Here is a 16,090-nt window from a genome sequence, read left to right as displayed (position 1 = left end):
AAGCAGCTCAGTAAATACCATGAAAATATCTTGAGATTCAACAGTATAAGATCGTATTTTCACATATTCCTTCAGGTTTAGTTGAGGAAGTGGGTATGGTACTAAATATCGATCTAACACTATTCTAGAGTTTACCCAACATGGAGTTAAATAAACCACTGCAATCCCTTCAACTTTTGCTAAAACTAGGTAACATTCCTGAGACAAAAGATTGTTTCATTTTTTTCACTTTGCAAATTCCCTTCTTTATATTTTGAATTAACTTTGTCTTCACTGTAATCATGTCATGTCAAATCAAGTTCAGTCACGGTAGGATTGTTGAGGCCATGATGGTCTAAGAATATAAAAGAAGCAGGGATTGTAGGAAAAGAGAATATCTGTTATTAAACCAACTAATATAGTTGGAAAAAACAATGGTTCAGACTGACAAGTCATCCTTCAGGTGAGATGTCTAATGCAGAAGTGAAATATTTCAAAATACTGATCCAAATGGAGACAAGAGAAACCATCTTTGCTTTGAAATTTGTAAGTAGAAACTCAATGCATTTATGACAGTGAGTAAGTTCCTTCCCCAAAGCAGTAATCTGCTATGGTAGAATAATTCTTTTCTTCTTTTTCTGCAACAGCAAATTTGCAGGTGAGGGTCAGTGGCTTGATCCAAACCAAGCGGGAGTCAATGTCACTCCTAATTTTTCTCAGCAGAGGTCAGAAAGTGCTCAGCACAGAACAGAACACTAAGGAAGACGTTCTTCCTTGGGACAAAGCCCTTATAATTAGAAAAGAAACATGAACTGATGTATACATGATCATGTGTGATACATCTTGTTGGTAAGTTCATGCCCATTGACCAAATACCTTAGCATCCAAATGAACCAGTGTAATATGTGTCCTGCCTGGCTTTCCACTACAAGCATATTTAAATCTCTTCTAAGCCCCCACTTCCTAAGCTTGCACTATTGCCTGCATTCATATGTACACAGGGCTCCATGAGACAGCATGTTCCTGAGGGCGTGATCTGACTAATAATTTGGAGGAAGTGTCAGTTTGAACAACCCTCACCCCACCACCATCACCTCAGACTCTCCCCCCTGCCATTTAAAATGCCCATTATCCATTTGCATAGAAAAGGTGAAATCCTGGCTCACTGAAGTCAATTAGCAAAGCTCCCATTGCCTCTGGAGACACAATGGTGACAGAAAGGATAGGAAATCTTACCCAGCAAGCCCAGCATACCTTAAATATATACATGATTAAACAACAAACAAACAAACAAGGTCTGGCTAAGACTGGAACAAAAATCAGATCCTACATATTCACTAGATAAATATATAGGCCAGTGGGGGGATTTTAGTAACAATTATTGTGCATCAAGGGCTAGTTTAATTTACATGTTAATTGGATTTACTTCCAAAAGGCAATGAAGAAGAACATGGTAATGAGTTTTATGCAAACACCTAAAGGTCAAACAGTTAATGGACTTGGGACAAGAAAACCTTTCATTAAATGAAAATCAGTGTTCTTGTAAACTCTGCAACAAGAAAAGATACAGAAATCAAGCAGAAAAGAAAAAGAGGAGCTCAGGTTCAAAAATCAGTCTACATCTGCTTGCAAGTTGAAAGACAATGTACATTATGATACGATGTGAAATAAGTTCAACATCTGGTTCATGAATAACTCCATGGTTGCATGTTCATTCTCAAACAAGTGTAAACACATGGAGAAAATAGTTGGGAACAATTCACCAGGCACAGCCATCTGGACTAACAGTCCCATGGCACATCTAGAGCAATTGGCAAGAATATTTTGGTTTCTTCATCAAATACTCCAATCCAACAAAAAAAAAAATCAAAGTTTCTCCATTCCACCACTGTTCAGATATATGAACTGTGGCTTTCAGTGCTACGAAAATGTTATCAACAAAGAAATGAAATATGCAAATTAGAGAAATCAAACCTCTATCAGTAATATTATGCCAGTGTAGATGTCATATGATGTCTAGAGTAGATGTGACCGAAGATACAATGTCAGTAAGTGCCCCTCTACATAAAAGTTAGTATAGTGGTATTTACAGTCAGTTTAATTCATATTTCAGGCATTATTTTCTTCATCATCTAACCTAAATGAAAGTAAAATTTTTGACCTAAGATCCATGGAATTAGCATACCAGTGGCAAATGGTAAACTAGAGAAACCTTTTCTTTAGTGCCTTGATAAAAAAAAGGAAATATAATTCAGAGAAAGCTGAAGCAGGAGAACTTGACTGAGGAGAAATAGTCCACGAGGTGGTGCAAAGTAATAGTTCTCACCGGGGAAAATAAAAAAAAAAGTGGACTGTGTGACAATGATGCTGGCCATTACTGGCTTAGCCATTTTACACAGAAGTGAGGGAGGAAGGAATGAGAAGAGAGAGGAGCAGAGGAAAGGGGCAGGGGAGATAGACTGTTGGCTGACTTGTTTTATCCTGCTTGCTCTTTTTTACCCCTGTTTATTTCTTCCTGATTCAGCCAGAAGAAAACCTTTTAGTCTTACAAGATAAGGAAGGGAAAGGGAAGAAGAGAACATGAATCTCTTTGAAAAACAGGAAGGACAAAATTAGCTTACCAGCTTTTCAAAATTAACAAGGTTATCCAGAAAAGTTTTATTTCCTTCATGGATGAATGTTACATCTGAAAAAAATAAAGGAAAAAGAATTATTTTTCATGTCTTTGTTGTTTAATAGAAAGGAATAAAATTACTAAACAGCAACAAAAAGAAAAAAAAAAGACGAAAATATCCCATTAAGGATTGACACAATACCTTATAAAAGTGGAACAAAAGCCTGATATAATGATGACAGGCAGAGATTATTAGATAACAACATTATGTACACATTGTAACAAGAGAATTTTCAAGTGGGAGCGCAGATTTCTTATTAAACCTGGTCTGTGTTACTTCTGGGGTGCGTATCATAGAGAGGATGGCTGGGAGCAGGCGGGGGCATCCAGAGGGATGGCCATGCATGGCATGCTTGCTCTCCACACCCTGCAGCACCGATCCAGCCACGCTGCCCATAGCTGTGCCTGGGCTGGGGCTGGCCGGTCCCTGAGCCCAGAGCTCCATGGGGGCAGAGCTACCAGATGCTGGAGTCAGCTCTGACACCCTTTCGTCTCTCTCTGTGGGACACGATGACTCTGAAGTCCTTCCCAGAGACATGGGCTACAGCAGTGGCCAGCTGGGGAGGTTAAACACAAGCCACCAAACTGAAGTTCAAAGCCTTGAAATAAGCATTATGGCTAGGGAAAAAAACCCGCTTATGCAGTGTTGTTGGAGAGAATTTGCAAAGGCAACAAAAAGGTCTGTGAGGTGAAAAGGAAGAGGTCTATACTTTGCTCCAGGAAGGGAACTGAACACAGTGTAATGAACTGAAGGGCAGGGAATATCAGGCAAAACAAATGTTCCTCAGTTAATTTTTCTAATGCATATTAGGACACAAAGTGAGACCTATCTCGGACACGAAGTACCAAGGACATAGATAGATTCCCTGTGGGGACTGAAGGTCTGACTCCGATAGTGCATCCTCCGCGTTACTGAAAATACTAGCAGGAGCACCACCACCATACCCCTTATCAGCTCTCTCCCGGATGTGTGGGTACCCAGGAGTACCAGGAGACAGCGCTATATTGTAATGAGATGGCACTCCAACACCCTTGCTTCTTAAAAGTCACAGCTGCATCTGCCAGCAGGCAAATGGCACACAGTGAACGGGCAACGTCTCCCTCTCAGCGGATGTGCCAACCTCCAACACACCAGTCTAACTGCGCATCTCGGCGATTCTCCTGTGCTCATCTCTAGGGCTCCCTCTGATGCCCACTCGGTCCCCCTCGTTTTGGGGGATTTTAGGACTGGGAACCTGCAGCTGATGCTGGGGGATGCTTTGTCACACACACAGCCCCACCTTCATCCCCACCCCCAAAAGAGCCAACCTGATATATTTCCTTTTGTTTCAAAGACTCACTCTGTGCCCAGGGGGCATTTTGTAGTTGCTTAGAATGGAAATGTTAATGGCTTCATGTGCTGGTGGAAACCCAGGGCTGGGACTGACTAGGCAGAGCTCCGCAGGAAGGGTGATGGAGAGGTCCCGTGCCCCCCGGGGCGGCTGGGCTGGGGTCTGCCACGGGCAGGCAGGATGCCAACCCAGCTACACCGAGTCCAGCCAGCACTCCTGAGCAAGTGGGGCAAGCACGGCATATGCTGGGGATGCCTCCGGCACCTCTCTGCCCCTGGGCAGGATCCTAAAAATCAGGGGGAAAGTTGGGAGCGGGCCCTCTATACCTCCTCTGCTGGGCTGCTTTGGCGGACCCAGGGAAAGGGACAAGGAAAGGACAGGGCTTCAGGACACAGGCATTACTTGTCTCTATACCAGTGCAGTTAAAAACTGTCTGTCACTTCTAAAGAAAAAACTTATACCGGAAGCAGCAATTTCCACACAGCTTTTTAAGTCAATGACAGCAACGTGTATATCTCTGAGGCTGGAAGGAACAGAAATTTGCTTTGCAGCCAACAACTAAGAGTCCAGATAAGTTCAGTGGAGCAGAAAATTGCATCTGAGCTAGGTTGTAAGGGTACATCACAGTATTTTATTACATATTTGAAAAATCTGCCTGATTTTCAAAAGCTATGTCTGTGTGCTCTAAGAGAGCTCCGCATTTAAATTTAATTAACTTTAAAAGGACACTCAAGTTATTTTTCTTAACTAAAGAAAGGTTATTAATGAATTTCATTTTTTACTTGCAACTACTTTTTTTCCTCTTGTGTTGAAATACAGTAATTTGTTGAGTTACTAATGATTTCTATGCTATCCATGCTTATTTTATTGGTGCTGGAAATAACATTAATACAAACATGCTTGACATGGAATAAAGTCCTACGTACTGCGCAATACTTTGGGAATTACCAACCTTGGCAACATCTCCTTATGGATCACAATATTGAAGAAAATTACTGTATTAATTTGCAAAGTCTCCTTGCTATCTCCAATGCATTTGAGACATGAATGCTGCTTACGTGCATGTTCTTATATAACCATATTGTAGTGCTGCTTCAACATCATTGCTACAAGTTACTTGTTTATGTTTGCTGCCTTTGTTTGCAGGCAAGACATACTCAAGAACACTTAAAAAATATTGATTTTGAAGCCTTGATAATTGTATCCATCTGAATTAATGCAAACTCCTTTGATGTGTGCAAAGAGGGGAAGTGCCTGATGGCTCCTGAACTGTCACTGACTGATCTGGAGGACTGCCTTCAAACATTTTAAACTTGCAGCAGCAGCAGGTTGGAATAAACAGCCTGAAAAGAACACTTTTGGAATACAGGAATAATCAAAGGAGTTTGCCATGTTCAAACACAAGGCAATTAATAATTAAGGACTCCAAGACAACGAAATACTTGAAATACCTGCCACTTAATTAACTGCTTAACTGCGTTAAGCAAGTAGTTGTATTTTATTTTAATAGATTTAAAAAAAAATAGTTATTTTAATAGTAAGATTTTATTTCTCTCCTTCAGACCCGTAAGAGACTTGCAAATTCCCTCCTCCCAGGACAGACAGGCAGGTTCTGCCTTCGGGGTGACACCAGGTAGGTTCACCCCGGCGAGGCAGGGCAAGCATCTCAGAACAGGCGTCTCAAACCAGCAGCGTGACTGAGGCCGCTGGTGCGGGTGCACCCAGCGCCGCCGGGCGGACCCGTTCAGGGGCTTGCAAGGTCTCGTTTCTTCACCGAAGAGGATGTGGCCAAAGCAACGGTACACTGCTCTACCGGTGCCTGATGGGAAGGTACTGAAGTTTGAAAACCTGTGTGAAAATTGCCGTCTGCTCCTGTCTTAAAAGTTAGCTGTTCATTATCCAGACCAAGTGCTACCTTGTAGATACCACTACATCTGCCACATACATATCATAAGGCCACCTGCAGGAAAAAAATCACCTTACACTTATTTTAATTAACTACAACGAAGAAGAGCAGCCAAGCTTAAGCTTTAACGTTACCTTTCAGAAGTAAGGGCATGAAGGGGATTTTCGGAGATTTCATTTTCTTGAATGCATCTCTGTAAGCTTTGTGATTCAGAGAAGGGTCCTACAAAACCATTTGGGTAATAGAGAGAAAAATCAATAGGCTATAAAAAGAGCAATTCTAAATCCATTACAGGCTTATGATCTGAACATGATTTAGATATAAAAGGTTTCTTCGGGAAACAAGGCAGATAAAGGTTTTCTAAGCTAGGTGACTTACTAAACTGAATAGGAAACATAAACAGTGAAAGGAACAAAAGCAATTACGTTCCTCTAGATGAGGCGGTGCTAAAATGGGACTAAGCTGCAGAATAGATTCACTGGGACTGCTCTGTGATTTCCCCACAAATTTCTGTTAGCAAAATCTCTTCAGCTTACTGTCTAGCACAAAATGTATCTCAGAATGTATTGCTGATTAATTTCTTCTTAAAAAAACCCCAAACAACACCACACCAAACAACAATAAAAAATCCTAACAAAAACTGCTCCCAGATCAACGGAGCATATTGGACATTTTCAAAGAAAATAAGAGAGTATGTTTCAGTGGTGTTAGGTAAGTAATTAAAAAAGTCATCTCAATTTCCCATATAAACGAACATTTTTGTACACCAGCTCACACACAATCTTGACAACACATTAATTTATAGAGGACTCTAAGTACAGAAGCATGACAGCCATTAAAGGCTGGATCTCATGTTCCCCGCACCAGGCAGTGATCTCACCACGCACTCACTTCCATGACAGCCAGAGGAAACACTTGTTTATTCAGCTTTGATAATGGTGACAAAGACCCTTAGCCTCGGATTTTTTTGGTGGTTTTTTTTTTTTTTAAACTTCAGCTGTCCTCCTTTTCTCTTGATCCGCAGCATGTTGCTTCGGATAAAGGCTGATTAACCACCAGAGCAAAAGAACAGTTTCTAAATTGATGCTGGGGAATGGACACTACATTCACCTCTCTCTGCCCTTCCTCCGGCTGTCAGGAATACAGCCTTTTTCCTTTTTGTGTTTGGAGACCACCTCTGAGCTCTGGAGAGCTGCGTGGCCTTTGGCAAATCACAGATCTAACATGACAAGTTCCAGCTCCAGACAATAACAGGCAGCCTCCAAATAAATTAGGAAGAAGGAAGGCAGGTAAAGACAAGCAATGCTGTTCTGCTGTCAACACCATACTTACCGTCAAACTTTCAAGTTCAGTGAAAAGTTTCTTGAACTTCCCAGGAATTTTCTGAATTGGGAAAACAGAGGAGAAAAAAACAGGATAGTTGATTTAGGCAGAAAAATGTTGAGGCATTTTTTTCCCATGAGACTGTCGTGGGTGAAGTGCCTGCTGAAAGTACCAACAGGCAGTTAACCTCTACTCCTCAGCTCCAAGAGCCCTAATTACAGACCATGTTTAGTGCAATGCCAATGAGGCACCAGACCCTGCAGCCTTGCCTTGGGGACCTGCATCCTTCTTTTATGGAAACTGCTTGTTAGCAGGTGTTTCTATTTTCTTCCTTAGCTTCCATGCCTGCTGCATTTATGTTAATATCCATGTCAAGTTAGAAGCAGTAACACAGGCTGAGAATTCAGATACTGTGATCACATCCAGGTTTAATCATTTGTTGTAATCAATCTTCCCCTAAAACACGGGTTTGAGAAGTTAACAGGCATCATGCTCAGTGCTGTTTGATACACCACCCCCAGTGCTGACCAGTGTTACTACTGGCACATACTGGTGGCAGAGAAAGATATCTTTCCTTAACAAACGATTATTCCATCTCTGGTATCTCATCCTAATCCCGCAGGGAGGTGCACAAAGCACCTTAGAAGGGAGCCCAAGCACAAACTACCTTCTTGCTCCACATGCTATACCTGCTCTGCTCCACAAGCATCTGCTTCCTTTACCTCTAAGATGCTTTAATGGATTCACCTCATAATACTCAAAGCAATACTTCTACAGTTTGAATTTTGCTGCTTGTATTTCAGACTTGAAGAATGGTGTGTGGACCTTAAAGCCTGTCTATTTTTTCAAACCATACCAGTTCGTCTAGTAAAAGATATCCCCTCTTAGTACAAATCCTGTCTTGTCTTTGTCCTTAGACCCTGACAGCCACAATGACAGCACCAAGAAAAAAGAGATTTAGAACAATTAAGATTAAGTGGATGTGCTGTATGATTAAAATGCTAAAATAACTGAACATGGAATTGCAATTGCACATTTTTAATATCTTCAATCAGGGAAAGTTAGGCTCATTAAAACACTGCATACTGTAGAAAAAAGTAGAATATGCTTGGGAGCATACTACTTGTTTAAGAATTCAAGTGCAGAGCCAATATAATTTAGCGTCTAAATGGTTGCTTAAATTTAGGTGGCTTCATTTACATGTGTAAGTAATTATAATTAATTTATAAACATCGCTCTACTTTCTAGAAGTCACATTACTAATGCAAATAACCTTCTGCTTTTGAAATTTCCAGTGCAGTAAAGTTTTACAAGTAAAAAAAAAATGCATATGACTTCATAAATATTTTACACACAGAAACGTGACATATTTACAATGATACATATGCAGATGAACTCCTTGTTCTGACAAGCAATATATTCTGCTCCTCCTGAGGGAAGTCCACCAGCAATGCATGATCTCTAGAGGTCTCACCACACAACAGACTTCTGCATGTTTCTGTGCGGGAGAGGTCTACACCATTGCCAGCAGGTGCCTTTGATACAATGCTTAGTCCCTTTCACTCTCCTACCAAAGCCCAGAGAAAGGAGATGAAGGCAACCTGTAAGAGCAGGCAAGGGCTAATGTTCCCTAGAGGGGCATTTTAGAAATAGGAGAGACAAGGGGTTTCTGTATCATCATCCTCAGGTATGTATTTTTCTCTAAAATTTTTGCTTGACTTGTTATTTAAAGTTAGATCCTCCTTGCCTACCTGAGTCTCTGTAAACTCCTCCCTGCAGAAGCAGTCACTGCCCTTGCTTCTCTGATATATGCACTGATGTTACCATATGCATGGTTTCAGCTAAGGGGGAAGACTTTGCTCTCTCTGAACAGTGTTAGATAGGTTTGTAAGTCTCTGATGGCCGTTTGGTTTCAGCTGTTGGTGCTCAATAGTATCTCCAAGGCAGGAGATCACAGCTGTACTCTGTCACTTTGTACTACAGATTGATATTTTTTGAGTACTGCCCACTTGTGGTGTTGGTGGCATGGGGGAGGGATAAGGCTTCACCCCATCACACTAAATTACTCCTTCCCCAATTTTTGGTTCATCAGCGGATATAGTAAGCTTGCAGATACTACCACTCAATAATTTACTTGGATGGAAAAAAAATGCCACAATATAAACAGAGATTGCAGTGGGACCCCCCTCTAAACATCCCATGCTCTGTCTAGCAACCGATAGCTTCTTTAGCAGATAATCTCTGTTCTCCAGCATGTTCCTTACTCATGGCCCATTTCCTAACTTTGTTTTTCAAGATAAGAAGCTGCAAAAGAGCTGATAAATGAGAATTAAAGAGGGTTTATTTCTACTTTGTATTTTTTTTTAAATGAAATTATTCCATAATAAGGTATTGCTTGTTTGGAGCCACCTTTATAAGACTTTCTGTTCTGACATCTACTTAAAATGCTAGGATAATTGATCTGTTTTGTTTTTTTTTTTTTTAAAGAGGGTAAGATCCCCTTGCTTTGTTCTTATTTAAAAGCTCTGGAAGGACACATTTAGTTTTATTTGAATAGCTGTGTATATAAGGTTTCAGGTCACAGAGAAGTTTCCTCTACCGACACTCACTCCATGTTTGATTTCAGCATGAAAAACCAATAATTAGAAAGAAAAGGTAATTCACCAGCATACAACCTTTGTGAGAAATGGTTTTGAAAGGGTCTAAAAGATACAAAGATGCATCTTACCTCCCAGGTCTGAGACAGCCGGCTGACAGATGCAGTGTTGAGACCCATAACAATAGCAAAGAATGAATTCAGATTTCTTTGGGCTTTACAGCTGTGGAAGAAAAATATGAACACTGTATTCTGATTTTTTTGTACTCAGAATCAGAGATAAATGGAATGCACAGGTATCCTAGGTTACTGAGTCCCATTTCAACCCTCAGCACTAACATACAATCATCTTCCACATAATGAACTCATTAAATGTCCTCTCATGACCACCTGCAGTCTACGTGATGAGGTCTCTAAGAAGTTTTTTAGCAAATGTTCCACTGTCTCATCAACCCTGTTGTTGGCAGGTTATTCTTTTCCCTTTGCTGTCAAAAGTAGTTTTCCCTTTTCAATGTTCGAGTTACTCTCAGCTGTCCTTTACCATACAGAATAATTCCTTGACCTCTATTCTGTTGTATTATAAATATTTTCATCCCCTTTTTCATCTTTTCTGTAAATTGTACATCATCGGCTCCTTCAGTTTCTCTTTGTGGTCATGGCATGCAATCTACTTTTCCATATTGTTATTATCCTTCATTGAATTCTCCGTAATCTATTTTAACTTTTCTCTCATGTTTCCTTCTTACCAAGGAGATGTAGTGAGACAGTGGGGAGGGAAGGAGAAACATAATTACTGTTTTGGCTCTAAGTTCTTACACCTTTTTCCTATGCAAATATAAAACAAATATCAAATTATTTATTTGGAACACATCACACTTTGTCTTTGCCTTTAATTTGTCATCTATTATCACCCAAGGACCTGTGTCACAGTACTGTTCTTTACAATCACGCATTCATTTCTTCAGCTCAGTATTAGCATTCCCTAGCTGAATTACTTTGCATCTATCTAAATTAAATCTTATCCTACCGTTGTTTGCACATGCCACTAGACTCCTTAGATAATTCTTTTTTTTTTTTCTATCCTCCAATGCATTTGCAATCCCTCATCATTTTTATTGTCTGAAAATCTGATTAATGTTCAATGTACATATCCCTATAAATTAGTTGCAGTTAGCACTGGTTCCAATACAGGTCCCTACGGAATTTGCTTGATACCTCTATTCTTTGACATTTTACTATATACAATCAGACCCTGCTTATTTCTAGTCCATTAGGAAATTTGAAATCCCGAAATATCGAGTCCTTCTCAAACAAAAGGATTCCCCTTTCTCGTGCAGATTCTTGAAGACCGCTATAAACATACATGTGCACGTGTGTGTGAGAGTGAGAATCCTCTTTTAAGACAATTTTAAGTATGAATTAATCCACTGCCTTCACTGGGATTTATCATCAGGGAAAAGTACATGCCAAGGCCTTAGACCGGAAACTTGCCAGCACTTGTTACAAGTTTTATAAAGCTTGCACTCAATGCTGTGTACTATCTTGAGACGGTGTATTTCTCACTTCACTTCAGCTGTCTTTAACTTTTATCCTAACTTTGTTGCTTAGACTGCTTTTATCATTAAAGTCAGGCAGCTCCCAAAGCTAATTCATTCCAAAACAAGAAAGGTGTCCAGCACAGCCTGGATAAGCAGTCTACTGGATGGGCCCATTTCTCACACAGAACTGTGGAGAGAAGGTACATCTTTTCCAGTCAGCCACTGCTTGGGAAGCAGGAAGGCTGCTATTGTAATCCATTTATTCTAACCCTATGCTGACCTGTTTCTCTAATTCCTCAACATGTTAATTTCTAACAACATGCTAATTAATTTTCTCTGTCAAATTACTTGCTTTCTATTTTAGACTAGCTCATCAACAGAAGCGTAGATAACTGTTTCAGAAACTCTGTCTCCCTTTTATGTATTGACACACTTGTATAAAAGCCTTCCATCTTCTTCAGGTGTTCCTCAACAGTGAGGCACACAAATGCTGAACATGAGATCTTAGTCCTGGTGCTTTGCCGACAAGCTGGAATTCAAGAGACACAGATTCCTGGCCAAATCTGAGAGCAGCAAATAGGGAGCAGCCAGAGCTGCTCACACTCCCTACCTCTCTGCCTTAGTCATAAACAAAGTATCAGGGCTGCTTGGCTTGTGCCTCACGATGAGAGTACTGTGCTTAGCACACCATCCTTCTACCCTAATTATTCCTCTTTAATCAGCTTTTCCAGAATTTATGAGATATGATAATGTCTTCTTTCAGAAAGCTGCTTTTCTGATTAAAAAAAGATCCCAAGCAAACTACACACTCACTTATTTGTGTATCCATTATTTCACCGTCTACGTAATATGATGATGGGTGCTTCCGCAGTGCACTGGGAGAGCCTGTCTACTGTTTACTGACAACTATTTAGTCTCCACAACTTTGGCTTTTCACTTAACAGAGATGGAATTAATTCAAATAGAGCAACATTTTAGTCTGGTGACAAATATATCCCTATTCATGTGGGACAGAGATGCAACTTTTCCTGGAATGCAAATTAATGCTATTGTGGTACAAGCAAGGCACACAGATCAACTGGTTTTGATGTAATTGGACCAAACTTGGCCATTGATACGGCAGAAAATGAACGTATTACTGGATACCATACAACTTGCGAACTAAGTCAAATCACATTTATGAGTTACACTAGATTAGATTAGAAGAATTCATTTCACCAAAGGCACTGCTTCAGCAGAGAATAGTCCTTTCTATGTAAGTGCCTTGCAAATTAAATCAACCCAGTCGATGAAGGGAACAAATTACACATTTTCCATGCACACGCATATTCAAATATTGCAGAAACCAACAAGTGGAGAGAGGCAAGAAGAATGGTTGCACATATTAAATTGCTCCTTTTCCTTGGTTACTAAAATAAGGGTGATTACAGAGAAAAGAACGCTCTGTGTATAGTATATATTTGTGTTCTGTTCCAAGGCATCAAGTAAATGCCAGCACTATTTAGTAATAGTGCAAGAATAGACCGTCAAATCTAATTAATGAAGACAGCCCCCCCCCCCAATAAATAAAAAAAACGTACTCCAGAGAGGATTACATGGGGCAACAGCTTACTGCAGCTAGTTTCCTCTCTAGATGTAGGACTTTAAGATTATAGCAGAGTTTTTTGGTTTCTGTGTAGTCTTTGGTGAATAACTGTGTTGCTGCTCAAATAGTTTTCTAACACCATCCTCAGGTTATCTCTGCTAAGAAAGGAGGTATCTGTACCATCAGGGATTTTGCAGCTGATGCTGCAGATACAGCGGCTAAGCTGCTGGGAAACATTTGAGCAGTATATACTCTACCATGTCTAGTTTTGGCCAGTGTTTGCTGTTTTTATTTATGGACTGTTTTATCTAGGTATGCTTACTACACTATTAAAACACAGGATAACAAACTGGTTTTCTTTCTTTGCTTTTGCACCTACTTCTCACCAAATAAAGCATGCGAATTCAAGGATTTTTGTTGCAACTTTAGTAACTTACTGGGCAGCAATCTTGATGAACTTTTTGACTAGCTGTACACGTTTGCAGAGCTGGCTGCAGAGGAGTATCTCGGTGGCAACCCAAAGCTGGACCTCGTTGCATCTCTGAAGCAGAAGACTAAGATTCTCAGTGTTTTCAGCACTGCCCTGTCTGCTGAACGTGAAGTATATCAGCTCTTGCTGGAAGACAATCACAATATTATTAGGGATATAAAAACAATTTAAATGTAAATGAATTATAAATTATTTAGAAGTATGTTTTTGAAACAAGACCTGGTTACAAATGGTTATTTTTCCATTCTCCATGAGCCAGCCACAAATGATTCAGGGTCAAGGTTTGGCTTAGGAAAGTCTAGAGGCTTATTACAGTAGGCAGGTGGACTGGAAGTCCTGCAAGACTTGCTTTTATTGTGGGATTTCCTGCAGTTCCTGTTCTGGCTACAGCCAGATATAGGACATAAACAATCTGTCTCTCAGTATTTCATCAATTCTGTTCCAGTATGAAAAAGCAACCATATCAGACCATTGCAGAATCTGAAAAATTTCCATTCAAACTTCTTCCTAAAAATAGGCAAGTTTTCATCAACAGAGGTGTGGGTCTTGATTTCTGTGAAAAAACAAAACCACTTGACCAGCTCTAGATTTAAAGTCTCTAACCTGAATAAAAGAACCTGAAATGAAAGATCAAGGAAAGCATCTGATGAGAAGCAAGGGAATTTCCCATTCATTCTTCTCAGAAAGCCAACATGCTTTTCAGTGAATGATATTTTCAAGTGACATTTTGTACTGTTAACTGTGTATTTTACTCAGCAGCAAACACCAGAACCTATCAAAGTCACTGAAACAACCCAGTGGGCACTGAAGTGGGCCATTATCCCATTTTGTAAAGCCTGCCCGGTATTTTTTATCTCACTGAAGCATAGCAAGAACAGTAATGCGACCATCTAAATTGCTGAAACTGTGAATTCTTTTGTGGTTAAAGTGATATCAAGGACGCCTATTTGTGGAGTCCTATATTTACAGAACATTATCGAATGCAAAGGACAATTTGCATATATAACATACTCACACAGACAGTTTTTAGAGAATAATCATGCTCTTCTACTCTCTCGAGGCAAATCTCAATAAAACCCACCAGGTATACAGGGAACATATGAGACGGCCCAACACAGGGAAGTTACAAACCTTTGACAAATTTTTTCAGTATCAAGGATTGCGACACATCTCTTGGACCCGACTCTATGCCACCACTACTGAGAGCTGCCAAATCATGCTCTCATGACGGTGAACTGAGCATCAAGGAATACTGATGCTCCAAAATGCATCATAGTGGCACAATGCTGCATGAGAGTAATATACCTGGAAGTGGATATGGTGCTACTTACCTCATGAATTGCATTGAAGAGGCTCCAGTCAAAGTTTGTTAGTTCTAAGGCAAGATCCCAGGTGTTGATTCCCAAAATTCTCACAGACCTTTGCTGCAATTCCTCATTTTCAGCAAATGGGTTCTAAATCAATAGCCAAGAGCAAAAAAATCCTCAGCAAATGCCAAAAGTTCTGCAGTGAAACAGGTACTGGACCAAGGTACCAAACAGACCTGAGTAGGTAATCTTCTCTAAGTGCACTCTGAGGGTTTTTTCCCCCCACTAATCAAAATCAAGGAGTTATAGCCTATTTAATAAATAGTTTGAAACAGGAAATGGGTCAATAGGATCATTGATTTGCTATTGGATTAGGCCTTCTCCCTCTCCCTCTCTTTCTCTAAATCTTGAATATAAAACAATGACCAAGCAGGCGGCATAATGAAAATAAAATCCCTGAAACCATCAGAATACAAAATCTGAATTAGGACACCGGGAAATTTTTGTATTATAAGATAAAGGAATCATTCTGCAAACATAGCGGATTTAGAATAAATACACACTACTTGCCCTCCAATCCACCTTTACAAATAACATAAATCCATACATTTTATGATTAATCTACTCCAAATGTAATCATCAACAAACAGTAAACCACTGTGGGTCCTGATTCATAGAAGTTACGTAGCATATTACTGTGGAGTGTACTGGTACTGCTGGTGTTAAGGGTCATTTGACATTTCCATTATTAGCTCAGATTTTCAAAGGTTTGTATTTCTCTTGGGTTTTTTCTACCTCACCAGGCTGAAACTTGGCACATGAACCATCTGCCAAGATGAAAGATTATTCTTATCAGTTAAGCCATTACTTTGGTGCTATATTTCTGACAGTTACAGCAAGTTTCACAATTTTTATTATGTAACTAATGAAACTAGATTGGCTGTCACCTGTCTGCACTGGAAACCTTCCCTTAATATTCGCATTTTTAGAGGTGGCTAGAACACCAGAGATAATGGGGATAACAGATTACAATGATAGTAGCATGTCAGCTCTTCGGGGCACATTGATCCAACAAAATGTGAATAGACATTTCTCATCCCTAGGATGAATGCACAGATCCTAGCAGTACTGACAACATGTAAAAGTCAGCTGTGATACCGTCCCTGTGCTTTCCTTGAAACATCTGCATAATTAGCAGAAAACTACTGAAAGAGTAATTCTTTGAGCGCCTGACTGTTCCTACCTCACTGAGGTTTTGGGAAATCATAGGGGGAGAGAGTTTGCAGTCCTGGTTTCTGAGGACAGAGGGAATGAGGGAGACCTGCTGCCCTTCAACTTGCTCCCCTCTCCAGCACCAGCGA

The 16,090-nt window shown here is 40.1% G+C and overlaps 1 protein-coding gene across 2 annotated transcripts in view; it reads right to left on the bottom strand.

Annotated features, from left to right (window-relative positions):
• The window catches only part of RAPGEF5 (Rap guanine nucleotide exchange factor 5), a 165,586-nt gene that overhangs the window by 9,172 nt on the left and 140,324 nt on the right, over window positions 1-16,090 (bottom strand). For both annotated transcript variants that reach the window (XM_052800280.1, XM_052800291.1), the window contains exons 19-24: window positions 14,754-14,876; window positions 13,370-13,548; window positions 9,942-10,032; window positions 7,223-7,273; window positions 6,025-6,112; window positions 2,601-2,665 (exon numbers count right to left, since the gene is read on the bottom strand). In XM_052800280.1, coding sequence (XP_052656240.1) covers window positions 2,601-2,665; window positions 6,025-6,112; window positions 7,223-7,273; window positions 9,942-10,032; window positions 13,370-13,548; window positions 14,754-14,876 — 597 coding nt within the window. The remainder of the gene's footprint in view (window positions 1-2,600; window positions 2,666-6,024; window positions 6,113-7,222; window positions 7,274-9,941; window positions 10,033-13,369; window positions 13,549-14,753; window positions 14,877-16,090) is intronic.

Source organism: Harpia harpyja, chromosome 1 (assembly GCF_026419915.1).
Source record: "Harpia harpyja isolate bHarHar1 chromosome 1, bHarHar1 primary haplotype, whole genome shotgun sequence".
Taxonomy (NCBI): Eukaryota; Metazoa; Chordata; class Aves; order Accipitriformes; family Accipitridae; genus Harpia; species Harpia harpyja.
Note: the sequence above shows the minus strand (reverse complement) of the source record. Positions and strands in the feature narration are given on the sequence as shown.